The 27756-nt window shown below is 43.5% G+C and overlaps 1 protein-coding gene across 1 annotated transcript in view; it reads left to right on the forward strand.

The window, feature by feature from the left end:
• The window catches only part of Sgpp2 (sphingosine-1-phosphate phosphatase 2), a 108940-nt gene that overhangs the window by 65925 nt on the left and 15259 nt on the right, over positions 1-27756 (forward strand). Inside the window, exons 3-4 of the mRNA XM_028760739.1 lie at positions 15357-15536; positions 18251-18340. Coding sequence (XP_028616572.1) covers positions 15357-15536; positions 18251-18340 — 270 coding nt within the window. The remainder of the gene's footprint in view (positions 1-15356; positions 15537-18250; positions 18341-27756) is intronic.

Genomic DNA, 27756 nt, shown 5'->3' on the forward strand with positions numbered 1-27756 from the left:
CTCTCTCTCTCTCTCTCTCTCTCTCTCTCTCTCTCTCTCTCTCTCTCTCAGTGTCTATCTGCCTGTCTGTCTGTGATACTACAAAATTTCAAAACATCTCAAATCTGAAACATCTATTGTCCCCAGCATTTGAATACAAATAATCAGCCTAGAGTAGTTCTAAATATTTCTGAAGTGCTGTAAGATCTTTAAACCCGAGGTGTCATTGTGTTCTGAAAAGCATCCACTCTCTGCCAAACTGCTGACAAGCTACAGTCTGTTAAATTTACTCATCTACTAAACATTGCTCAAGGACCCACCCTGTACTGATCATTATACAAGGTGATGGGAATTAGGAACAGAAAAAATAGATTCCGTCATACTCTCATGGGGCCACATGTAGGCAACACAGACAGTGCAAGCAATGCAAGCTCCTTGGAGCCATGCTCAGTACATGGTCACAGCCCCTCTCCCACTTTAGAAAATTGGACATTTTATGCAAGCTTTTGAAACTTAAGCCTTGACAGATGAGAAGCAACCGGCAATGTGTCTATCTAGAGGGGAAAGAGTCCCAGCACAAGAAAGAGCTCACTGCCTGGAGAACGCTGAAGGATGGTATTCCTGGGTAGAGGAGGATGCTGCTTCCTTCGGGAAGCTTGCAAGGTTCCTATGTTCCTGGTGTGCTTCCCGAACAGGAACAGGATTTCTCTTGTCCCCTTGTACCAAGTAGAGGTGAGTTACTTGCAGCAGACCTGAGACCTTGCTTGTCATTTCCCTCGGTGGGTACCTAGCTTCACAAATCTGTGAAGTGAAAGGCTAAAGAGATACTCTCTTCTCCAGACCACGATGCTATTAACATTAATATCTGTGCATGGAAAAGTCACTGAATCCCTAGAAGTGGCATTATTTCATTCAGTTCATCAAATAATAGTATCTGAGTGCCTAAGTAGAGCCAGATACTATTTGAGACTTTGAACAAAAACAAACAACCAAGAGAACAAAAATGAACAAACAAACTAAAAACCAAACAATCCAAGGCAGGGCATCCACTCTGGGTGAGTGATAGGATAATAAAAGAAACATATTACAGACATGGTGGTACACATGGCTCTAATTCCAGTACTTCAAGGTAGAGATAGGAAGGTCAGAAGCTCAAGGACATTGATGGCTTCGTAGAGAATTTGAGACCAGTTTGAGGCACATGAATCCCTGACCCAAACAGGCAAAGAAAGATATAGAGAGGAATGGCTTTGTAGCTCAGTAGGAGAGCCCCCACCTAGCTCCTGAGAGGCCCCAGGATCAGTCTCCAAATCTGCAAGAAAAATACTAGAGAAAACTCTTAGTATGCTGTCTAAGGGTTAAGTTCTATGAGGAAAACCAAAAGAAATCTGGGGTAGGAGTGAGGTGCGGTCTGGACTAAGATGGGGGGTAGGAGTGAGGTATATGCCGTGCTAAGATGGGGGGTTCTTCCTGAGACATATTCTTTGGTACTGGCTTGACTTACAGTTTGTCACACTAGAACTATTTAAGCTGTTCTCAAACCTTTGAAATTTGTGGATATTCTTTTGCACTGATTCCTGTTCTTGTTTATTGGGAAGCCAATCTTCCCAAGTCTTAAACAGCCTGACAGGCCAACCTTAGTCAGAGAGCGCGATTTCAGGAAGGGTCAGGGCATCTTTCAGTTGATGTTACCAGCCTTTAAAATAAAACGTGTGCCGTAATTCAAATCTGATAAGGCAAGGCATCCAGCAATGGTTCTGTTCATTTTCCTTCCTGTTACCATTACCTGAACCTCTCACCCTTATAGTGGGATGTGGAAATGGCAGAAGGATAAGAATATGTCTGTGTGCCCCAAAGGCAGATTCTTGCAGTCTCAAGTCAAACCTTTCTCATTAAAAAGGGTCATGGGGAGGTTACTGGCCTGACTATAGCCCTGTTTGGGAGATGTGAATGGTGTGACCAACAGACCCCCTAATAGCCTCTCAATAACTAGAGTTAATTACTCACTGGTCAAGTAGGCGAGCAGGCAATGCGTTCTAGCTCTCCCTCTGGCTTTGCCTTGCTGCCCTGGACTCCTTCTTTGCTCCCTGCAGTGAGCAGGCGTCAAGCTGGAGGTCTCCCAGATGGCTAGTCCCTTCCTGCTTAAAGACTGGCTCTCCAGGAGGGAAGTCATCTCGCCCTGTGGGAAAAGGGCTTTCTTCTCTACCCTGAGAACCCTTATCAGAAAGACATGCAGCCAAAGAGAGGGAGGAAGCAGGAAGAGAGAGGGAATGACAGGCTTTCCCAGCAAACATCCTGGCAGCCAAAAGGGAAATCTCAGTTTTCAGGGATGCTGTAGGCTAGGGAATGCTTATATGTTGCTAAAGCTTTTTCACATTCACAATCATCTTCATTTTTAGACTGTCTTCATTCAGAAGGTGATGAGTTACTTTGGGATTGAGCTCTGTAACTTTATGTCTTTGCCCCATCAGAGAATTCTGATACCCCTTATTAGAACTTAGGAGAGCTGAGGAAATTCGACTGAAGGTCTAAAGAATTGAATGCCAGTTCTCTGGGCTGGAGACGGTGTGCAGTTATGTTCTTCCTTTTGGCTTCACTGGAAGTATCTCTGAATCCCCTGGTGGGCAAAAAACCTGTTGCCAAGCGGACAGCATTAAGCCACAGGGTCAAGGGCACTAGTCATTCAGTTAATGTGCCTGAAGGATGCTCATCCCTGAGACATGAGAGCCTCCACTTGAACCTCAGAGGTCATGGAAATGAGTTACAAAGTTGAGGGAGACCCCAGGAGAGAGGCTGAGTCTCAGCCCAGGAACCAGTTTTAATCAATGAGGTGTACATTTGTGTTCTCAGTTGTGTAGTGATGGAGGAATAACTTGGGGACCTATGAGAACTGTGGATTCTAACTTTCACTTGAAGGTCTCTTTTTACCTTTGAAGGGAGAGACGTGAAGTAGAAGCCAGGGAGGAAGGCAGTGACAAACAGATGGAGTTTGATAGACATGCTGTTGATTTGAGGGTGACAAAGAAAATCACATTTACACCTATAATTCTAGCACTCAGGAGGCAGAGGCTACAGGATCTCAGGAAATTTGAGGCCAGCTAAGACTCCATAGTGAGTTCCAAGTTAGCCAGAATTACATAGTGAGACCCTGACTTAGAAAATCACAAACGCAGTATCTAGATTTTAGGGCACTTTTGCTTCAAGTAGTTGACAGTCACTCATGATTGTGACAGTCCAGTGGTTAGAAATGAGTTTGAAACTGGCTTTTCCCAGTGTTGGTAACAGTCCATGACATCAGGCAGAGAATGGAAATAGACTTAGATAAATCACTAGAGGAGTCCATTTGGCTGTGCCCCTAGATTGCCCGAGCAGACTCACATCCAGGGTGCCTCCCCCAAACTGCGTCATCTTAAGTGAATTTTCTTCCCTACTTCCTGCAATTATAGATCTCATAACCTTGTTAGGCTTCATATTGAGTTTTTAATCTTCATATGTTCCCTTCGCTCTCCATTTCCGCTCCGTCTCTAGCTGCTAATTCAGTTTGTCCATGGGCTGCCGATGACTGGACACCTCATCATAGGCTGACACTTCCCCTACATATGTATGGCTATTTTAACATGAGGAGATGTGGCTGGTAACATCCACTTTCTGGACAGAGAATGTGGAGAGCTAAGAGCCAGAGGGCTGGTTACCTATTGTCTTGACATTTGGTTCATTGTTAAAATGGAAATCTTGAGATTCTGGACTTTACTCTACCAAGCCTTTGAGCACACAGGCTTCTTCAAGGGTGTTTCCCTGTTGGAAGTGGGTTTAATCCTGTTAGTTTTAGCAGGAGTTGCATGAGCTGGCACCATCAGTCAAGACTTCTTTCAGAGCAGTGCAGCTAGCTGCTCATAAGAAAAGCAAGTCCCTGAAACTCTGTGGATGCCAGTCAGAACCAGGATGGGTGGCTTTGCTGTATTCCTCAGGGTCTAATAGTTTAGAAATAAGTCTTTCTTTTTTCTTTGGAGTGGCCATCCCTCAAATCTTTTTTCTTCCGTTAAGAACATGGGTCTCTGACAGACATTCTCAGGTGGCCTCAACTTCCACAGCTCAGAACATGAAGAGGTCTTTAAAGAAAAACAAAACAAACAACAATAATAACAAATGAACAAACAAAAACAATCCACCTTTTTATAAACGGAGTTCTGTGACTTTAGCCTAAAGTCAGGCTCTTAGTTGATGGGGTCAGTAAGACTGAGTGGACCTCCCTCCTCCATCTTGGGGGGGGCTCCTCACAAAAAGACACTGAAGGACTAGAAAGGGACATAGGACAGCATCTCCTCTTGTCTTGAGTTAATTCAAGACTAGACAACCTTGAAGGCTAGATCTGTCCCAAGATACACCAGTCAGGCAGCCCATTTAATGATATTCATGCTTTCCCCAATTCATTCTTGCCCCTGTCCCCAGCAAAGTTGAGACATTCTACAAAAGCTCAAATAATTTAATCTTGAATTATTTTCTTATTTTGTTAAGGATTTCAGGTGTTGGTGCTTCTGTTGGGAGGAGATAGGGGAAAGGGGGAAATTTTATTTTTGTGGCCATCTTAGAGACAAGTATTTTCTCAGTCTTTACAATGAAACAGAAGCTTCTCTAGGTACCACTGGAATCCATTTGGCTTCTGAACTTTAGATAGCAAGTAGTATGCATTTTCAGTGTTTGAAAACATCATCTTATTATGTGTAAGGCTAGCCTCAGATGTAGCCCTTCTACCTCAGCTGCCCATCTAATTGCATGAGTTTTAATAGCAAAAAAAAAAAAAAAAAAAAAGACTCTTTAAGTTACTGCGCATCAGATTTCAGAAAACAAAATTTGACTTACCTTCATTAATCCATTCATATTCTGGGCTTGTTGTAGGGATTGAAAGATAAAATAGCCATACATTACACACAGTAACTTAAAGATGAGTTACCTATAATTATAGGTAACTGTATAATTGTAATAATACAATTGTGATTTCTAACTGCTTAGTCTGCAAGATTATTTTATTTTGTTTTATTAATTTAAATATGCACATTGTAGATTAATCATATTTCATAAATATAATTAACATGGGACAGGGGAGATAGCTAAATAGGTAAAGTGCTTGCTCCACAAGTATGAGGAGCTGAGCTTGGATTCCCAGCATCCATATAAAAGCCAAGCATGGGGGTAATGTATCGATGACCTCAACATGGAGGTGAGAGACAGGTAGATCCCGGGAGCTTGCTGTCCTCATGCTTCAGGTTTAGTGAGATACTGTGTCTGAAAACACTGAGATACAAGAAGACACAGGACATTGATCTCTGGCCTCCACAGCTTCTACATGTACATGTGTGAGCAAACACATATACATCACATATACATACGCATATGCATTACACACACACTCCATGCACATATATACGACAATGGTTTCATGAGTGTTTCATTAAACGTTCCACCAATTTAAAGAATAATGTTAAAGGAATATTGACATGTGTTACATGAGGGGAAGAATCCGGGAGGGAGTTTTGTGAACAACTGTACTCTGACAAACACTTGGGAACAGTGAACTTAGAGCTCATGAGAAAAACCTCTTCAGCCAGATTGGTAGGAGGCCATGGCAAAAGAATCCAAGCCACTTAAAACTTTGCCCAGCCAGGCTGGAAAATACATGATAGCTACTCATTATGCTGTTCTCGCTCTACCATGGCCAAGGATAAACTTGGCTACTCGATGGGGAAGGCAGGTAGTCATTATGTGTGTGAAAATCTCTAATAACCCACAAGAGGCACCACGTGCAGCGTGTCTTTTTGCCACCCCAGGACTCCCATGTAAATCTCATCAGATTTATCATTCATTTTCCCATGTGCCTACACACATTTATATGTAAATCCATTTAAAAACATGCAAATAGAGGCTAAATATATTCTCACAGCATCTTGGTTTTCTTATTTAGCTGTAATTTTGTTTAAATGTTGCATAATTTGTTTAGTCACTCTTCTATCATGCATATTTACAGTCCTCCGAGTTTTGTTGCTGCTTGGGTATTTGCTTATTTGAAAGAGGTGAGCTTCTGTATGATTTTACTTTTCTATCTATTGGATGACTCCTAGGACTGAAGACCCTCAGTGCTGTCTACCCAAGAGGGAGTAAAGGGTTGGAACCATTCCTTGGTGCGACAATGGTAGCAGGTAGTATTTGGTGGCAGTATTTGGTAGTTTTTTCTACCTGAAGAGACATCTTCATCCTTCAGCCCCTAATGACCTCCACTGAGCTCTAGATGGCTCGAATGCATTAGGCTAGAACTTGGACTGTTGAAGGACCAGTCTCTGTTCTCAGGTACCATATCTGCTCCCATCTGACTTACAGGTGTAGTAGTTTGTCAGGTGCTAGATGGTGGTTTATTGTTAAAAGCCAACAATGTTTGAAAGGTAAAGTTAAGCTCCTCTACACAACTCTCCTGTTGGCCTGACATGTCTACATGTCAGACTCTACATCTATAAAACAGAAGTGATATGAACATTACAATATCTATGAAAAAGCCCTCTGGGGGAAAAATCCATACCTGAGAGTGAGTGTTGTCGGTCGAGGGCTGTGAAGTGACTTTCCTGAGGGACACACCCCGTCTATGCATTATTGATTGTTGTGCCTTTAGTGTTTCTCTTCAGAGTTTCAGCAGCAGATCTGTACTGATCAAATGGAGCATTGGGAAGAATAAGCATCATAACTACATTGGTTCTTTTTTTATTCTCACCTACCATTTGTGCTTTGGCCTTATACATTTTTGTAGAACTTGGTTCTGTAACTGTGGCTTTCTGTTTTCTTCTTTGGTACAAGGTGTTTGTTCCATTTCCTTGCTTAGGTGCTTCCAGCTTGAGAATAGTTTTTTTTTTTCATTTTTTTTAGTTTGAAATGACATGTTTCTTCCATTGACTCACACACACAAACCCACACTCATACAGACCCTGTCACACCCATAGTTAAAGGGCTGGCTCTGTTTTTTCTTTTTAATTATTGTTATTAATAAAATTAAATCCAGAAGTCTGAATGGACATTCACCATTTGAAGACTTTTCTGAGTGGACGGTAGGCCTCTAGCATGCTCCAAAGAACTTCTTTTAATTCATTCTCCGAAACAAAACAAGAGCCTACAGAACAGTGTGTATTCCAGGGAGGATACAAACAAAATGAAAACTGAACCCAAGTCGACAGGACCACCAGCTAAGGAAGCCTGGGAAGTTCTGGACTTGGAGGCTCCATGACTGAAGCAGAGCATAGAGATGCTCCCACACTGTGGTCCTGAGGAGATGGATTCTTCAGCTGGTGGGTTCTGTGTGGTCTCAGTGCTCACCGCCTTAGTGCTCTGTGGAACAGGGATCTAGGAGAGGGGTTAAATGGGACTGAGGAAATGAATTTAATAATCCCAATAGCTTGCTTCCAGTGACATTATTGTGGCATTGTCAATAACAATATTGTCAATTTTGGAATAAGGGAATTCAAGGACACATAGAAGATGCCCATTCTGATCTCTGGTTTCTTTCTTCCTACATTATTATTTGTGCCTGTGCATATAAAGCATGATGACGACTTGGTAGTGGTGGTGGTGGTAGCAGCAGCAACAGCAGTGGAATGCAGTCTGGCATGGTGGTGCATCATACCTTTAATCCTAGAACTCAAGAGGCAGAGGCAGGCAGATCTCTGTGAGTTTCAGGTCAACCTGGTATATACATAGTGAGTTCCTGGACAGCCAGGGCTATGTAGAGACCCTGTCTCACACTGTCCCCACCCCCAAAAAGAAGTGTGATAGAGGAGCCAGTGAGGTGATTCGCTGAGCAGAAGTGCTTACTGTGCAAGGCTAAGGACCTGAGTTCAGATGCTTAGCACCTATATAAGCAGCTGGGCATAGTAGCACATGCCTGTAATCCTAGCACTGGGGATGTGGAGCTAGGGCAATCCCTGGAGGATTGCTAGCCAGCAAGTCTAGCCAAATTGATGAACTCTAGGTTCACTGAAAGACTAATCAAAAACCAAGACGAAAAACAATAGAGAAAAACACTCAACAGTGAGATCTGGCCTCTCTAGGCACATGCATACATGTGCATACATACACATGTGCACTTGTATATATGCGCACGCACGCGCGCGCACACACACACACACGCACACGCACACCCCTCTACCAAGAAACAGAATGGGTATAAATTGATAGGAAAGCTATCTTTCTAGGTTAACTCTCCCTGTACTCGAGTCTCCAACAGCTGATGAATGATATGACAAAGTCTTGATATGAGGACACCTGTCACTGTTCCCTAACCGTGAATCTCTTGGATGTGACACTCCCATGGTAGAGGAGACACTGGGTGTCGCCCAGTGGAGTCTCTCAGGACAATGTACAGACTGAGAAGCCAGTCTTTCCCACAAAACGGAGTAACTTAAAGCAGGGCACACCTGATCACAGTAATAAAATGCTCGATGCACACACACAGTGACCTGAGCTCATAAAATCTGGGTGTGGTGCATGCTTCCAACCCTGGTACTGGGGGCTGGAAAGAGACAGGAAGATCTTTAGGGCTAGATGACCCACCAGTGTAGAGGAAAATGGTGAGCTCTAGATTTAGTGAGTGTCAAAATATTCTGTGTCTAAAAATAAAATGAAATCAACTGAGGAAAATATTGGATAGTGACCTCTGACCTTCACGTGTGCACACATGTTCCTCCCTCCCACGTGCACACAAACACATACACTACATACACAGAAAGACATCGCAAGCAAGCGAGAAAAGAGAAATAGAAAAAGAAGAAGAGTTAATATCTGCCATCAACCCGAACCCTACAAAACCCCTGGCCACCTCAAAGCACCATGCAATGAAACCCAGCTAGTTTGCTGAAACCATTAGTGATCTGAAATGCTTCCTGTGTCACCTCCTCCTGGATTTTTGCTTTTATGGCCAGGCCTTTAGGGCCTTATCCCAAAGGAACAGGATGGATGGTGGCAGTTAATTAGGTCCCTTTAGGAAGGAGAGCCTACAACAATAGATTGAAGTCCTTTATTCATGGCAAGCCCTGTTGAGTTAATCATTAGACTCTTTAACTGAGACATCAATGAAGAAGTGGTTGTCTTCTGACTTTAAATAGTCTTTTTTTTTTTTAAGATCAGTTTGAGGTTGACAATAAAACTGGGCAAAAATTACAGAGTTGTCATATGTTCTCTGGTCCTATTGACAGCATCCCACACTAGAATTATACCTTTCATATAAGCATATTGGCACATCCTGGTCACCTGAAGCTAACAGCTGACGCTAAGCTTCACTCTCTGTGGTTCATATCCCTTGGGTTGTACCCAGTAGACAGTGACATATAGTTATCATCAGAGTATCAAACAGAATGGTCTCACTGCCATAAAAAAAACCCTGTGCTCTGTCTGCCCGCTCATGTTTCCATCTTTCTACCTTCAGTAACCACTGATGTCTCTACCGTCCTCAAAGTTTCGCTTTTTCCTGAATGTAATATAGTTAGAACCACATTGTGTAGCCCTTTAAGATTGGCTTATTTTACTTAGTAATATGTATCTAAAGTTCTTCCATGCCTTCCTTTCGTGACTGGATAACTCATTTGTCTCTATTTTGAATAATAGTTCATTCTTGGAATGTACACAATATATGTATGTGTGTATACCATATATATATATATATATATATATATATATATATATATATATATATATATGCACACACACACACAGAGATATATTCTATTAAAGAACATTTTGTTTGTTCCCAAGTTTTGGCCATTATGAATAGAGCTTCTACAGATACTCCTGTGTAGAGCATATGAATTATGAATATAATGTATATGTGTATATGTATAATGTATATATAAAATTTTCTAACTCACTTAGATAAATGCCTAGTATGACTCTCAGACTATGATAAGAGTATGTTAACTGCCAGGCAGTGGTGGCGCACGCCTTTAATCCCAGCACTTGGGAGGCAGAGGCAGGTGGATTTCTGAGTTCGAAGCCAGCCTGGTCTACAGAGTGAGTTCCAGGACAGCCAGGGCTAAACAGAGAAACTCTGTCTCGAAAAAACAAAACAAAACAAAACGAGTATGTTTAAAAAAAATTGTTTTAAATTATCTTTCAAAGTGATCTTACAATTTTGCTTTCCCACTAGTGATGAATGGCTGTTTCTTTTACTCTGCATGCTCACCAGCATGTGGTATTGTCAGGTTTCTGGAGTTTAGCCACTCCAATATGTACATCGCTGTGTCTTGCTTCTAAGTTAATGTATAATCAGTGACATAAGATGTTGAACATTTGACAGCTCAGACCCATCCTTTTTTCTCAATTCTGTCAAACCTACAGCCTCTATTTCTTTTATTAAGTGCTGGGAACCAAACCCAGGGAAGAAGACAAACTCTCTTCCAAGGAGCTGGAACCCCTGCACTGGATCTTGGAATGTTCACCTTAGACCTTCAGTTGGGCCAGTACAACTGTTGTCCTCAGAAGGGCAGAAAGGAAAGGCAGGATGAATCACACAGGAGAGGAGGAAGCAATATTACCCTGGAGATAGGGACTGTAACAAACTGGCCACTCATCAAGGAGTGTTCACACACACCAGAAACTGGGAGAGGCAAAGAAACTCCTTTGACCCAGAGCCTCAGAGTGAGCATGGACCAGCTGACTTCTGACTTCAGTCATCTGACCTCCAAGCCCTAGGCGACCACTAATCCACTTTCTGTCTTTGCAGTTTCCTAGTCTGGACATTTGTATGAATAAAAGCATTCAGTGTGTTTGTCTTCTATGTCTAGCTGTCTAAATAGCACACTAACACCTTTTATATTCTGACTACATAATACTTCTACTTTCTTGGCATAGATTTACTCAGTAACACAACCTACAATACATGTGTTTTTAAAATCTCAGTATGCCTTGAATCACTTTAAACTCCATCATTGCTTGGGCATGTCTACATGAGAATACCTCATAGGGTAGCCGAGCCTCTGAACCTGCTCTTTTGTTTGGACATCCCTAATGTGCCAAGTGCAGTTCCTAGGGCACAGAAGTGTTGTGCAGAAGCCACAGATCTAACAGGGTGCATTTGCCCCAAATGGTGAGAAACCCCAGTGAAGTACAAATAAGCTGGGACACAACCTTCCTTCAGTTCATACCAGTAGGAGCAGCCCTGGAAATGCTGGTGCCTGTTCAAATTGTATTCTGAAATATATTTAGTATTTGCTTGCTCAGCAGAGGCTTCAGACCAGAGTACTGCAAGAGGCTTTTTAACATGGCAGAAACTCGAGGGTCACCTGAAACCAGTTTCCACAAAGCAGTATGGTTCTGTTTATTAGAAAGCAGTTAGCATCCCCAGCCTCCTGCCCATCCATACTAGTGGTACCTATGGTCATGATTAACCTGCAGAGCATCTACTGCTGGCGAGAACTAGTGGCTAATTCACCTCATGATGAAAAGCACTTTCACATACCTGGAAGACTCTGGGGTCACAGTCCATCAATTTCTTCTGTCTTATTAGTTCGATTTCTCGCTAGTGGTCATTCTCCTGATAGTTATGAATCTACTCCATATTTTTACATCATTAAAAAGAAAAGGCAACACAAAACATCTTTCAAATTTCCCTTCACTGCTGGCCTGTGTTGCATCGGTATCTCTCACCTGGATTCTACATTATTTTCCTAATTGCTCTCCTTCCAGCCATTCCTGAGATTCCTACCCTAGCTGTCTCCTTATCAGAGGGATCTGTTAGACATGGAGGTTAGGTCAAGCTGTGCTTCTGGCAGGATCTCCAAGTAGAATCTCATCACCAGCCAGCCCTAACCTAGACTTCTGTTCTTTACATTCCAGGAAAGCTGGAAACTACTTTTTCAGACATAGTTGACAGATGTTACAACCAATTGCCTCATTAAGAAAGAGTTCACACAATACTCAATTACCCCTTTAAAGAATAGAATCATCTTTAATGTATTCATAATGTTTATACGTATTGAAAATGTCCAGTTTGGCAAACTCTGGCATGTGTGCCTGTCCTGGTGTCACCACCACAATCAGGATAGCTAATGAAAATATCCAGGGATGGTGAATGGTCCAGGGCCTAAATGCTGAGTACTGTTCTTAGAAAGGATCTGAGTTCAGTTCCCAAACACCCGTACTGGGCAGCTAAGAACCATCTGGAACTCCAGCCCCAGGAAATCATACACCTTCTTCTGGATTCTGTGGGGACCTGTAATAGTGTGTGTGTGTGTGTGTGTGTGTGTGTGTGTGTGTGTGTGTGTCCCAACCTCCTCATATTCATTTGTGACTTCATAGCAAATAAATATTCACTTTCTCTCACTATGAGGCAGTTTACATTTTTAAGAATTTTATGAGTAGAAGCACTTAGCCATGCTGTTTGCTTTGTGTGTTGCTTCATTCTGCAGCATCATTCTGAGCTTCATCTCTATTTAACTATATGTCAACAGCTCAGGAGTTTGTTGTTTCATAGTAGTTTTCAGCTGAATGATGACAACACAGTTTACTCACCTTCTGATGGAAGTTGAGCTGTTTCCAGCTTGGGACTATTAAACAAACAAACAAAACCTGCAATGAACATTCATATGCAAAACTTTGTGTGGCATATGCTCTCATTCATATGCTCAGAATTTTTTATCCTTGCCACTGCCTGATGTGGTTGGTTCCATTTGTCTTAGTCATTCAAGTGGATGTATGCTACTGTGCCTCATTTGTTCAACTCCAAAGGTTGGAGTCTCCTAGTAAGTTGTACGGTACTCCCCACTGTCATTTATCCAAGCCTCTGCTCATGCTGTTCTTGCAGCCAGAACTCCTCTTTCCCTTCATTCCTCTGAATTAAGCCATTTTCCCTTAATACTCAGCTCCAGGATCTTTGGTCCCAAGTGCCTTCCTACATGTACTGTTCCAGTCAGCTTTGTGTTACTGTAACAAAATGCCTGAGATACGTAACTTAAACAAAAGAAATAGACTCACAGTTTTGAAAGTTTGAAATCTATAAGCCCTGTTGTTTAGACCTCGTGGTGGGTGAAGCAGCTTATGCTGGTAGAGGAAGCTGTTCCTCTCATGGTGTCCCAGAAGCAGAGAAAAGAAAAACAAGCTTAAGGTCTGCCTAAAGGTCCCAGTGACTCCCATTAAGATCCAAACTAAAACTTTGCACCCACAGAGCTCTGTGAATAACTTCCTGTTGAATGTTTTCTTGTGTTTAATGAGACTCTGTGAAGCCCATTTCCCTGTTCAAGGCCAAGGAGCTGATACAAGGTTGGTACATCACAGCTTGGCTGTCCTGACCAGTGGTAGCACAGACAGAGAACCATACTGTGAGTCAATCCTTTACCTGTGTTTTGAAGATTTCAGGTCTGTTTTCTCTTGTTTAAAGAGAGATGTTAATGTATCCATTTTTGTTTGGATTTTTTAAATTGGAAACAATGTGTAGGTGTGGCAGTGTTTTTAAGTGACCTGAACAATTGTCCTAATTCTAAACATCCTTTGAGCAAGGAAGGGAAAATAAAAAAATATAGTCAAAGGGACTTATAAACATCAAGAAAATTAGATTTGGTTCAACTCTTACCCAATCTCTCTTGATGTTATGATTTTAAGGCTTCTGGTCTGTGAGTTTTCAGTATTTTGATTGAACTAAAATTTGTCATCTATGACTGTGACATTTTGTTTACTTTGGTGGTGAGGAAGGGGCAGAGGTGGAGTGTTTTAAGCAGCTTCTGAGAAATTCTTGGTAGTTGGTAGTGTCCTCAGTTAATAGCTGGATGTGGTTTTACAGGTTCCCAGGAGGGAGGTGGATACATAAAAACAGTGTCTCCAGGAGACTCATTCTGGTAATCAGGGATGGTAAAGAGGCTGTGTTTCAAAGTCCATTGGAAATCGCTTCGATGGAATTCAGCGGCTGTCACTGAGGCTTTACAGCCTGGGGATTTGTCCTGCTGTGCACCATAGCCTCTGCAGGGTTTTAACCCAGGCACTGTGCCTCCCTGGGGGGATACATAGCCAAATTAACCTGCCACTTGAAATGTGGAAAGAAAGCATCAGTGTGTGGAAATTCCTGGCAATCCACTGGCTGGTCCAAATAGTTTTGAAATAGTCCTTTATAAGAGTTCCATTCCAAGGCCAGACAACTCCATCCACCAGAAGCTAAGCAAAGCCCTGGCAACCATGGATACTCTCGCCATAGTTAAGATGAGAAGGCGCTCGTGACTAAGGCCGTTGACACACTGACCTGTGCAGGAGAGTCTCCTGCCAGAAAGGGGTCCTGAGCTCCTGCACTAGACAGAGGCCTGCAAGGGAGGGAGGGAGACAGGCAGACCATCTCAGGTAGACAGAGTGGAGAAAGAGAAGGAGGAAAGAAAGTAGAAATAAAGAGGAGGGGAGAGGGAGAGTAGAGAAGAAAGAAGAGGTGAGGTGAGGAGAGACAAGGAGAAGGAAGGGAAAGGAAGGGAAGGGAAGGGAAGGGAAGGGAAGGGAAGGGAAGGGAAGGGAAGGAAGGGAAGGGAAGGGAAGAGAGGTGGTTGGCCTCTGATAGTACAGTCTGCCATGAGTTGAGTTACAAAGGTAGGTCCTTGGGTAGCTATACTGCTCTTGTCCCCAGTTTCATAGATCATGGGGTGACCAAATAAAGCTCTTTGACAAAACAAATGAGTCTGTGGCTGACAGTCCTATTCATTCATTTTTGAAGATTATGAACAGCAAATCCTGGTTTCTAGCTTCTACCTAGAAGAAAAGATTGTGTGTGTGGGGGGGTGGATAAATGGCTCAGCAGTTAAGAGTACATGCTGCTCTTGTGGAGGACCCAGGTTTGGTTTACAGCATCTACAGGGCAGCCCACAATCATCAGTAACTCTAGTTCTAGGGAATCTGATACCCTTTTCTGAACTTTGTAATGTAGTACACATATATACATGCAAGCAAATCACTTATATACATAAATTAAATAAATCCAAAATTTTCAAATTTTTTTTTAAAAAGCTGAGGGAAATTTCCTCATGAAATGTCCTCACGGGGGGAAAAATCTTATGATCAGATTGCAAGCTGGCCTCAGATAGTAGTTTAAAGCATGGTCTCTGACGACTCCCTACTTGGCTGAGAGTGGCGCCGGACACATACACAAAGCTACTTAACTGTTCGTTAAGGATGAAGAGGCTCAGGGGATGACTCTGTTGATAAAGTGCTTGCTGTACCAGTATCAAGACCTGAGCCTGCCCTGCAAGACATTCTCAGTACGTGCCAGGGCAGAGAGAAAGGGAATACCAGGTGACAGACTGGGAACTGCAGAGAAGAGAGATTTAGAGATGTAGTTATCATAATTTTAAGGTTATACTTACCTCAGACCTTTGGCTTTTCAGTTGGTGATGTACATTGGCCAGGTGACCAAGGACATCCTGAAGTGGCCCCGGCCTTCCTCTCCTCCCGTTGTGAAACTTGAAAAGAGAGTGATTGCAGAATATGGAATGCCATCCACCCACGCCATGGCGGCCACCGCCATTTCCTTTACCCTCGTCATGTCTACCATGGACCGGTACCAGGTAAGGTTGGGGAGGCATTCATATCCCCTACCACTCACCTCTAACTGTAGAATGAGGAAGCAGAGAGAGGAACAATTCAGAATTTCTCTTAAAACTGCTTTGAGGGACATTATTTATGAGGTAAAAATGCAGGGACTCTGAAACCTACAGGGATGTTGAATAGTTTCTTCATAAGGTGAGCATCTAACTTAGCCTCCAAATTGGGTATATATGCCTTTGAGTGAGGATGGGCCCCAGAACGAAGAGCATAGTGTGGGCTGCCTGACATTGTCCTCTCCCTGAGGAAGTGTTTATCTGAGCTATTGCCTAGACAGACGGGAATCGCTGCTCTCTGGGCTTGCAGCAGACACAAAGTGTTTACAATCCTTATAAATGATCCTCCAGGGCAAAGATGATCCCACCAAATCCCTCTGCCAGACTCTCCTAGCCTGGGGCAGAAGAGAGTCGGGTACCCCCAATTACCTTCCAAGGATGACTCTGCCCCTGGTTAGGGACCAACTACTAGAAATGATGCCTCTTTTATTCTAGAACGATATAAATGACAGGAGATTAATAAATGTTGAAAATGGAAGAATTTCATTTAATATCTGCTTAGATGATAATTATAGTAAGATCTTTTCAAAATTACATGATTGCTGCAAGGAAGGTTTTTTATTTTTTTTCCTGCTCTTTGAGACACACCACCTTGACTTGGTATTTAATTTCATAAACATTACCCAGTAGCTGTTGGAAGTTTCAGATTTCATCGAATCTGGTGGTCTTATGTACCTAAATGTCAGCAGTAGGTCCCCATGCTCTTTATTCCAGATATCCCCAGCCACTCCATATTCCAAGTTAGACAGATGCTTCAGTCATCCAGCATGCTTGGAAGACGTCAGAACTGGGTCACATCTCAGGTCTGTCTCTAGAATAGTCTTCCTGGTCACACAGACATAGATCTGTTTCCTCACTGGGTCAAGGATGTTCATGAGGAATGTATCCAACTAGGTGAAACTACTGTGCTGTAACTTGTTGAAATGCCATGCCAAGACCCAAAAGTATGTGAGGTCCTCAAGACTGTCTTGAGTTCATGCTGACTCTTGAGCTGGGTTTCATCTATACTCCACTGCCCAGCAGGGCACAGGGGGCCCAGGCCCAGCTGAGTACACAGAGCTTTCTCAGTACCCAGAGAGACCTGTAAATGTGCTGTCCTTTAGGGAAAAAGTCACTCAGGACAGAACATCACAATGACAGGAGGTTTTCAGATCCTGATGGACAGGAGGCATAGGGCAAACTTCATCTTTAAAGGCCTGCCTGAGGGACCTTGGTCCACTGGGGGGCACCTCCTAATGTTTATATCACCAAAGTTTACAGCAAATAGTGCCAGACTATGATGACCAAACAGTCACCTGCTGGGACATTTTATGTTAAACCCAAAATACATTCTTAGTTCCCAAATCAAATGCCAGTCTCACGCCCTGTGAGGAGAGGCTGGCTGTAGGAAGAGAGCAGTAACACCTGAAGCACTCATTTTAAAACATTCCTGCTCCCTCTCCTTCCACAAGTGCGATCAGTCCTTCATTCTGACATGGCTCCTGGGCCGCTGTCTCACCTAGAAATCCAAACACCCCTTTAAAGCTGTCCAATCACAATGCCCTTTATGGCTAGTACAGTATGGCAGTATCTCTAAGGCCTGAGCTGAAGTATGATTTCTTTCCTATTTAGCTTGTTGTGATGAATCCATGCAGCTATTGGGTTTATTTACTTACAAACAGCTCTAAATGTGGATTTGCAAATTTATTGTGCATCGGAGCTAATATCTGGCTGCAGGAGCGTATTCACTTTAAATACCTTCTGATGAAAATCTGAGGCTAGGCCGATGAAGACCCTTAAAGAGAAACTGCTGGTTATGGTATATACACCTATAGCCCAGCACTTGGGAGACTGAGATAGGGTGGTCACACATTTAAGGGAAGCCTGGGCTGCATAGTAAGATCTTGTCTCCAAAATATATATATTTTTAAAGAGAATGTTTCAACCAAGTGTTACTGACTCAGTGTTAGCTGGGAATATTGGCTTCTGGTTCTGACAGAGCCACTGACTGTGTGGCTTTGTGTACATCCCTCTGGCTCCTGTTGTGAGGAGCAAAACATGATGGTTGACAGGAGAGCATTCTGTGTTAATGTGGCCATGACTTGCTATCATGGTTAAAGGCATCATTGTTTATAAAACAGCACTGATTACAGACCCAGAACTGTATCTCTAGGCATTCCCTCCTCACCTGCCTCCATTTTAAAAATGTTTTCAGATGATTAGATTGCTGGTCTGTCTAGGGAATATAAGATTCAGACGGGCAATTGTTTACAATGAGTCCCATTCCCAACTGTGATATCAGATGAGATAAATCTGACCAGTTGGGTGGTGCGAGCCTGGAGCCTTGGCTACTCAAGAGGATGAGCTAAGAAAATCATGAGTTCAAGCCCACTGCCAGTAACTTAGAGTCTGCTTCATGGTGAAAAAAAAAATCTAATAAAAGGGGACTAGTGGCAAAATGCCTACTTAGCTCTAAATTAAATTACACACACACACACACACACACACACATACACACACACATACATGGGGTGAGGGAGGGGAGAGAGAGAGAGAGAGAGAGAGAGAGAGAGAGAGAGAGAGAGAGAGAGAGAAGCATTCATCCACACATAATCTAATGTCCATATTTTTCTCCTCTGCAGTACCCTTTCATTTTAGGTCTGACAATGGCTGTGGTGTTCTCTACACTGGTGTGTCTCAGCAGGCTCTACACAGGGATGCACACGGTCCTGGTAAGGCGGTGGGGGCAGGCTTTGTGACTGGACAGCATTTGGTCTGAGTACATGCTCCTTAAGCTGTGTACTTACGCGTGGCTCGTTGGAGTATGTCTATAACTCCAGCTGCTCAGGAATCTGAGCCAGGAGGATCACAAGGTCTATGCAACACACGAAGACTATCCAAAACCCTTAAAGTAAAAAGAGGGCTGGAGACTGCAGTGTCCTGCAGGATTTGTTAAATGAGACACTGTGGGGATATAGAAATGACAGACCCTGAAGAAAAGAAAGACACCTCTACAGAAGAGCTGGGAGTGGGTGGGCTCTGCCCACTGTGATGGAGGGCACCTGCTTTACTCAGCACATTTGTCTGGTAACCCATGAGGAGGAGGAGGAGGAGTCAGTCTTAGTGGGAGGTCTCTGTAGGGGACAGTTTCACGGAGGTGGGTGTGGTTACTTGGTTTTACACCCATTACCAACATCTGCAGAAGGTTTTGGTGTTACCATGGGTCTCAGGCATTGGGGTCCTGACTTGTCTGTACCAATGTCAAAACACACATCCACCCCGTGCTTCATTGGCTCCTTATTCAGGACTTTCGTTTCTCCCCACAGGAGAAGCGTCTCAATAGCAGAGCCCTTGTCTTTCATATTCAAGGCTCTTGGTTCAGTTCCTGGCACTACAAAATCTATCCATCCATCCATCCATCCATCCATCCATCCCTCCCTCCATCCTTCCACCCATCCATCCATTATGGAAAGTCTCAGAATGAGTGGGGAGGAAGGGAAAGGAAACAGGGAAAGGAAGGCAAATATTAAGGTAAAGCCAGACTTGGCAGGATCCTGTGATCTCAATACTACTTGGGAGATGGAGACAAAACTTAAGGTTAGCCTTCGGTACATAGTGGCTTCCAGGGCAGCTTGGGGTGCATGAGGTTTGGCTTTAAAACAAAACATATTGGTGTAATGACAATAAAGTGAAATGCATTGGTTGTCACTGTGACAGAGTATCTTTCTGGAACAACTGACAAGAGAAAACAGTTCTGTTGTCTCATGACTTGGGAGAGAACATTCCATCGTGGTAGAAAAGGCATGGCAGGATTCATGAAGGCAGAACTGTATGGATTGGACCCAACGCCTCATCCCAGCATACCAGCAGTCAAGAGAGAGGCTAGTCAAGGAGCGGGCTCAGACTACGACCTTCATGACTGTCCCCTTAGCAACTCATTTCAGGCAGCCATACCCCATCTTCTAAGAGGTTCTACAGCTTCAGAAAATAGTTCTGTGTGGAACACTCTACTATGAGGAGACCAAGTATTCAAACTCATGAGCCTGTGAGGGACATTCCACATTCAAACCATAGATAGAGCTAGACTGAATCCAGAAACTGAAGACAAGCTAAGGGCAGCCAGGACTTGGGCAGTTTCTTATCAATTGGGTCACTCCTGACACAGCAAACAGGGCAGAGCTAGCATCCAAGCTCGAGGATTTGAGAGAATTCACATGGGTCCCATGTAGGTCCTCAGACTTGACGTGAAATCCTGGGATTCCTGTTGTTCTCAGATACTCAGATGGATTGGAATCATAGCTTCCTTTTTTCTTATACTTTCCTGGGTTAGAGTTGTTGGTAGAGTCACAGAGAGAAGCATATTCATTTAGAAGTTGACCCACCCTCCTACCGTATTACAAACAGTATGGTAAAGAAGTCCGTGAGTATTCAGGGTGTAAGGTAGCATCCAGCCAGGGAGTTACGGAGCACAGAGCTGGTTGTGGTTTGCCACAGGGACACCATTTCTCATACCACTCTGTACAAGAACCACGTCTTTAAAAAGACATGGACCTTTGACAGCAGTATTCATCTCAGCTGTGAAACTGCAAGAGACATTAGCAAAAGGCCTTGTCAGGAAAGGCCATCTGCCCAGTCCTTCTTGAGTCTCTCCCTGGTGCCAGGACTGAATTTGCATGTAACAGTGGAAGGATAGGTCATCATAGGAGACTGAAAAGGGGGTGCCAACTGAGAGCAGCTGGAAGCCTCACGAGAGGCAGGTAAGGCATAGTATTAAGAGCATAGAAGGCCGAGATGAGGCTCAGTCGGAGAAATGCTTGCCTAACGTGCACAAAGCCTGTGGTTCTGTTACCAGAACAGAATGAAACCGGACATGATGTCATACAACTGCAGTCCCAGCCCTGGGAAGGTTGAAGCAAAAGGATCAAAGTTTAAGGTTATTTTTAGTACATAGAAAGTTTGAGACTATTGTAGACTATATGAAATAATGCAGCAGATTCCATAGTAAATAAAACGTCTAAGAATAAACGAAGACATCGGCCATGTTTTCACAGGTATACCTCCCCAATCCAGGCCCCAAGCAGTTTACTGTTTGAGTGAAAGGGGTTCCATTCTTAGAAACACCAAAGAGGCAGTTAAGACGGTGCTGTTCTACCTTCCAAGGCCCAGTCCTCGCTTCTCTGTCCCAGCACACACTGCATCTGCTGGCTTCTGAGAAGGAGGGGAGGGGAGCAGAACATTCTCAATTCGCCACACCACTTCTCCACATGACAAAGATGTTCTCTGCAGATCCCTTCCTAGACCTCAGTGTGGAACTCCACAGGACTCTCCTGGGTGTTTTGGCATTTCTTTTATCTGGTGCTACTTTTTAATTTCCATAGGTTTCCATTTTGGAAGAAAAAAAATTGATCTCAGGTTAAAATTAAAACCAAAGAAAACACAGGAATGCAGAGCTCTAGACACACAGAGAGAAAACACACAAATCCACTTCAGTGAAACACAGTTACATTTTTTTCTCTTTCCTTTTTAAGTGGCTTTTGGAGATGGAGAGGCAGATATTTGCGGGAAGATTGATTGGGCCTCTCATTTAGATGCAAAGAATGGGTTGCAGCCATTCTTTGGAAAGGATGGAGTGAGGGCCCAGGGTAGCTCCTCTCCTCCCTGGTCTTGTTCCATTGTTGGAGCCCACTGGCTTTCTCTTACTCAGTTCTGCCTTGTCTTGCAACCCGACACTGGCTCAGGCCCAGAGTGCATCAGGCTGCATGACCAGAGCCTGGATCAGGGCACCATGAGTCATGACATTCTAGTAGCAAAGGGAATGGCTGTTAGCAAAGTGGGGTGGTGGTAAATTATAGGTTACTGCAGTTCTGTATTCAGCTCGATAATTTCTGATGGGCGTAAGGCTTGGAACAAGATCTAGGGATATCTTGATCCCTAGAAACAAACCCACCTGCTCTCCTGGGTCTTGGAGTCTACTGAAGAAAGCAGATGTGTGAGCTAGTGATAACTTGGCATGAATGCTATAATTAGCAGAGGCACAGCTGGCCTGAACCAACTAAAATAATGTGGTTTCTTCCCAGGACCCCTCAGAACAATCCACAGGAGGCAGTTGCCCCACCATCGCTGCATGTTGAAATCTCCTAAAAATCTTTGTCTTTCTTATTGCTTGACAGTTTCATACCCATGTATAATACATGTTAGTTGTTTTCTCCTCTATTCCCCTCTCTCACTCCCTCCAACTGAAACCTTCTCCCTGAGAAGTCTCATTCTTACGTTCATGTCTTCTTCATTTGTGGCTCTCTGAATTTAATTAAAGCTGTGCGGTAGGTTGAATATGCTTGGCCTAAGGAGTGTTAGTATTAGGAGGTGTGGGGTAGGTGTGACCTTGTTGGAGGAAGTGTGCAACTGTGGGTGTGCTTTAAGACCATCATCCTAGTTGACTGGAAGCCAGTCTTCTATTTGCCTTTGGAACAAGATGTAGAACTTTCAGCTCCTCCTGAACCATTCCTGCCTGGACACTGCCATGCTCCTGCCTTGATGATAATGGACTGAACCTCTGAACCTGTAAGCCAGTCCCAATTAAATGTTGTCCTTATGTGAATTGCCTTGGTCATGGTATCTGTTCACAGCAGTAAAACCCTAACTAAGGCAAGCTGCTTGTCCAAGGTAGAAGGCTATTTATTGGAGCACTGGACAACTTATCAGTGGCTACCTGACTGAAGAAAATGACTCCTGTTCCACCAGCAGCCATTAGCAGCTGGTAATCCCTCAGGAGGTGTGAGACAGTGTGGATCCCTCCAAAATCCCATGGAGATCTTAAAAATATCTCTGGCCATATCTGTATACCCACAGCTATAGCAGCATTAGTCACAATAGCAAAAGAAAAACAAAATTTGGAAGCAACCTGTATCTGCTGTTGAATGAAGAGGTAAACAAAATGTAGTGTGTACCTACAGTAGAATGTTATTCACCCTTAAATAAGTAGAAAATTATGATTCGTGCTGTAATGTCAACACCAAAGGTATCCTGTTAAGTGAAATAAACCATTAGCAGAAGGACAAAAATTGTAAGAGTCCACTTAACTGAAGAATTTTGGGTAGTCACTTTTAAGTGACAGACAGTCAAATATAGTTGTTGCCAGGGCTGGGGGTAGAAGGGCATAGAAATTATTTCTTGAGCATAGAATATGGATTTTTCTCTAGAAAGAGTTCTGGAGATGCATGCTGGGGGGGGGTCATTGCACAGGTCTGTTGTATTTGACACCATTTTAAGTTGGTTAAGATAGTGAAATGTATGTGGTGCTTATCTGTAGGAAAATTAAATTAAAAGTGTTACTCGGGCTGGGAAGACAGCTTGATGGGTAAAAAAATGTTTGCCACACAAACATGATGACTTGAGAAACCCTAAAACCCAGGCAAAGGCTGGTATTGCAATCCCAGAACTTCTATGGGGAGATGGGGGAGAGAGATAGAGACTCCCTGAAAGCCCACAGGCCAGGTAGCTTGGTGTAGGTACCCCAAAAACCAAGAGATTCTGTCTCAAACAAGGTGGAAGACCAGGACTGATACAAAGGTTGTTTTCTGACCTGCACATGTGTACCATGTACATATAGGTGCACCCTTATTCACACACACACACACACACACACACACACACACATGTTCATGTGCAAGTGATTGTTAGGGACATGAGTCCTGATCTATGCAAGCAGCTCCCTGATTGATTTTAATTCAGAGTTGAGAGACATTGACTGGATCAAGGATGATCCTATCAGACGTGGTATGGATACACACACACACCTGAACAGCATCAGTTGTAAGGTGGAGGGGAGGTGGAGACAGCTGCAGTTCTCTGAGAACATGAATGTGTTGTTGAGGTGGCTCCTGCTTTATATTAGTGGCCCTCAGTACAGAAAGAAGAATGACTTCCTTTGCTGGACCTCCTTCTCATCAAGTGTGAACATCTTGCTGTCCAGGACAAGTTTTTGTTGACAAGCCTCAGTTAGATTCCTGGGCATTGCACACAAAGCACAGAGAGCTGTAAGCCTGCTTAGCTATGGCACCACCCTTGCCAAACCACCTCTAGTCTTGTCTCAAAGAAGAACCTCCCTATTACCAATGTAGGCAGGATGCTAGCCCTTCCTTCCCACACCTCTGACATTCAAGTAGTCACCATGATGAGTCCATTCTGACTCCTACATTTGTCCTCACTCCACTGACAGGATTTTATTTCTGATTACCTGTTCCATGTACAGAGAAGTTGCTCTCTGATACAGGGAGTTCATGATGGCACAACCCCATCTGGGCTGGGCAGCTATAAGATGCCTTTAGGAGCCTTTGGAGATGTCAGCACTGTTATACCAAACATGTAAATAAAACACAGGGTCACCATGGACATCCTTGACTGACTGATGGTACCACACCAGGGCCATCCTACCTCTAGGTTCACCAGTCAAGAGAAGACAACACATCGAGGTTCCTTCCTGTTTAAGGCAGTTTGTACTGAGTCTTACATTTCCCGTTTGCTACCGTGATGCACAACATGCAGACTCATTTTTCTCCCTTGGTGTTTAATTTCATGTTCTGTTGGTTTGAAGAATAAATCACTTATATTATAGCAAGATGGAGGCAAGGGAGGAGGGAATAGAAAGAAAAGGAGAGGAGCTGTCTTGAAATGTCGTAGCCAACTGCTTCACTCAGCTGAACATCGAGGACCAGAAGCAGGTGGCCATGAGGAAGGTAGCTGCTGTCTTTATAATGTCATTCTTGGTGTGTCCCATCTTTCCGAAGCTCCTGAATCAAAACTTGGACATATGTAGGTGAGACCCTCCTTTAGCTGTGGGATGGGGTCCAAATGCAGAGATGGGATCCTGGGATACAAAAGAGTACTCAGGACAGAGACTGGAATGAACCTGGTGAGGTCAAACATCATCTGATCACCATCTGCCTGTTTAGCAGGTTACCTCTTCAACCCAGTTTAAGCCTAAAGAAAATGCATTGGCTTTCGTAACCACAGAAAAAGGAGGCACCAGTAGCCACTGGGAGAGAAGACTGACATCTGGGTCTTCCAAAAGTTCCTACTCTTTCCCTTCCAGCTCATCTCTGTACAGTGGCTTCATGCTGTGTGACTGTCCATTACCCTGAAGTCAGAGCCTAGGAATTCTGGGCTTAGATTGCTTCACTTCCTCTTCTGAAAGGATGCCTGTGATGAGAGTTTCAGGAAACATCTTATTGAACAATGCCTCCCTCTGCTGCATCACCAGGCCAAGGACTGTCTGTGATTAGGCCAGCTGGCCCAGGAGCCAGCCTCTGTAGGCAGAGCTTAAACATTTGGCAATAGGGTAAGGGTTAGAGCCATCAGGCCTAAGCAGGAACAGTTCTCTCAAGTAAAGAACCCTCAGTTATCTGGAGATGGGGGCAAAGTCCAGTGTGATGTTTTCCTGCTCTGTCAAAAGCTCAGAAAATAAACACAGCACAGTGTCTGTGCTTGTGTGGAAGGCTGGCCACAATATATTATCTGTGATGCCCCAAATGGTGCAACTGCACAGGACCAGCTTAAACCTAACACTGAGCAATGAAGCAGCATCCAGTGTTCTAAACAGTGAAACCAGCTTGACCTTGAACTGTGAACCAGTGGTGGACAGTCCCTTATTTTGACTTGACCTAGCCAAAGTGCTGCTGTTTGAAATTGTCCTCATATTGTTTGATTTGTGGATAATTATGTAGATATTAGGTTTTATTTGCTTACTTCTCCCCACCCCACCCCTAAGTAACGGTTTAGTTTTGTTTGGAGTTGGAGGATGTTGAAAAAGATTGTCAAATATTGAATTATCTGCAGACCATAAGGAGCTGTGTTCTGGCTCTGGTCGACAGTATTCTGGGTGTGTTCTTCAAGTCATTTGAAACCACTTATAAAACAAGAAAGAACTCACTTTAAAGTGCCTCACTTAATACTAGGAAAGACCCAACTACAGTGTAAATCAATTGCCACCAAGCCCAACTCTCCGTTATACCATTAGATATGTCTGTTTGTGAGATGAAAAAGACCTTTGGCTGCATTTCTGAGCCTTGTCACCATGTTGGTAGGTCTGTTGTCTCTCTTTACCTAGGGGGTGGGGAGACAAATATTTTCATCCTTTTGTAAAAATAATTATTTCTGGTCTCAAGAGAAGTAAGTGTTCATGGTACTTTAGTCTCTGTTGTTTATGAAGTTTTGGGTTATTAATTTTTTTTCTTTTATTAAGAAAAAAAAATTCAGTAACCAGGAGATACCCAGTCAGCTGTTGTTGGGGACAATGGGAAGGTAAATTGAAGTTGTTTTATGCTTCTGCATCAGAGAAACAAAAGTCAGCATTTAGCACAATTTCCAGCAAGAACTGCCTGTGGTATGTAACTCTTACAGCAAACATAGACAAACTCATATTTTTTAATGTTGCTTTTTCAATACTGTTCTCAAAGCCACAGCTGTGGCACAGTTTTCTGTTCAGTGCATGTGGGATGAGCAGACTCCTGGCAGTGCCTTGAGCCTGGCAAGAAGATGGGCAGGAGCTCATTGTGCAAGGTTGGGAGTGGGGCTCTCTGACGTCATGGCTGGCCGACAGCTGGGCTCCAGTTAGACCTAGTCTAAGGATGCTGAGACAAACCTCTGGGGTAACTATTGGAAAGCATGCAGTTTGTGCTTCTTAGGCTCTAAGAATTACTTGTAGGTCATCCTGAAAACGTCCCTAGTGTCCCCCAAATAAAATGTAAAAATCCATGTTCAAGGACAGAGCATGAATTGGGATCTAGCATTTCTGTATGGTTTGTCTGGTGATTAAGTGCGTCCCAGTTACTGGGAAAAGAAATGAGAAGGGATTGGATGGACTTTTCACAGACTCGAATGTTCAAGTGTGTTTGCTGTCTTATCAGGCACACCCTTTAGGATTGTGTGTTGTGCTGCAGATACACTGCAGCTGGAATGTCTCTTAAGCTCGTGGAGCCTCTCCAATGGAAGCTGCACCATCCTTAAATTTTTGTAAAGTTAACTATTAAAAAATTTAGTATGGCTTTTCTTTTATAGATATAATTAAAATAAAAAAGGATTTACTTCCTCAGCTCTCTGGGAAAACCAGCTCCTGCTGTGGTACTCCCCCTGGTTGTGAGGACAGTCAGGAAAACAATACTGAAATGAATCTTACACCTGAACTTGCACCGTAAGTCAGTGTTGGTTTTGTCACATTGGAGGGATGAAAGGATCAAATATAAGCACTGGGTTCAGTTATTCCTAAAACCTGAAAGTAAGGCCAGTTTCTAAATCACATCAGATCTAAAAGCAAATTCTCGTCTTTGTTTTCTGAGGCAGTGCCTCACCATCCTTCCTGCTTCAATCTGAGCCCTGAAAGCTAGGATTACAGGCTGGGATTCCACCACACCCAGCTTGAGGACAAATGTCAACACAGTATCCACATTTCAGAGGTCAGACATTCTTTAGGAGAATCTCAAATGGCTTGAGACTTTAAAAGAAATTATTATTTTTATTATGTGTTGGGAAGGAGGTGTGTGTGTATGAAGGTGCCAAAGTCAATAGATTCCTGGAACTGGAGTAATAGGTAGTTCTGAGTCACCCAACATGGGTGCTAAGGACCAAACTTGGGTCCTATGAAAGAAGATTACAGGCAGGCTCTAAACTGCTGAGTGATCTCCCCAGTCCTAATGTGTGTGTGTGTGTGTGTGTGTGTGTGTGTGTGTGTGTGTGTGTACACGAGTGTGTGTTGGGACGTGTGTGCAGAGGCCAGAAGAGGATCTTATATCCCCTGGAGCTAGAGTTAGCCGACGACGTTATGAGCCACCTGACATGAGTCCTGGGAACCTAACTTGGGTCCTTTGGAAGAGTAGCAAATGCTCTTAACTGCTGGGCTGTCACTCCAGCCTCTCAAATGTTAAATATCAGCAGTTCAATGCCTTGAAGGCAGAAACACAAAGGCAGGAGTAACACAAAAGCAGGAGTAACCTGGTGCAGAGGCACAAGCCTTTAATCCCAGCACTGCAGAGACAGAGGCGGCAGATCTCTGTTAGATTAGAGGCCAGCCAGGGCTACTTTTTGATACCATATCTCAAGAAAAAGAGAGAGAGAGAGAGAGAGAGAGAGAGAGAGAGAGAGAGAGAGAGAGAGA

The sequence above is a fragment of the Grammomys surdaster genome, unplaced genomic scaffold (assembly GCF_004785775.1).
Source record: "Grammomys surdaster isolate TR1022 unplaced genomic scaffold, NIH_TR_1.0 126546, whole genome shotgun sequence".
Classification (NCBI taxonomy): domain Eukaryota; kingdom Metazoa; phylum Chordata; class Mammalia; order Rodentia; family Muridae; genus Grammomys; species Grammomys surdaster.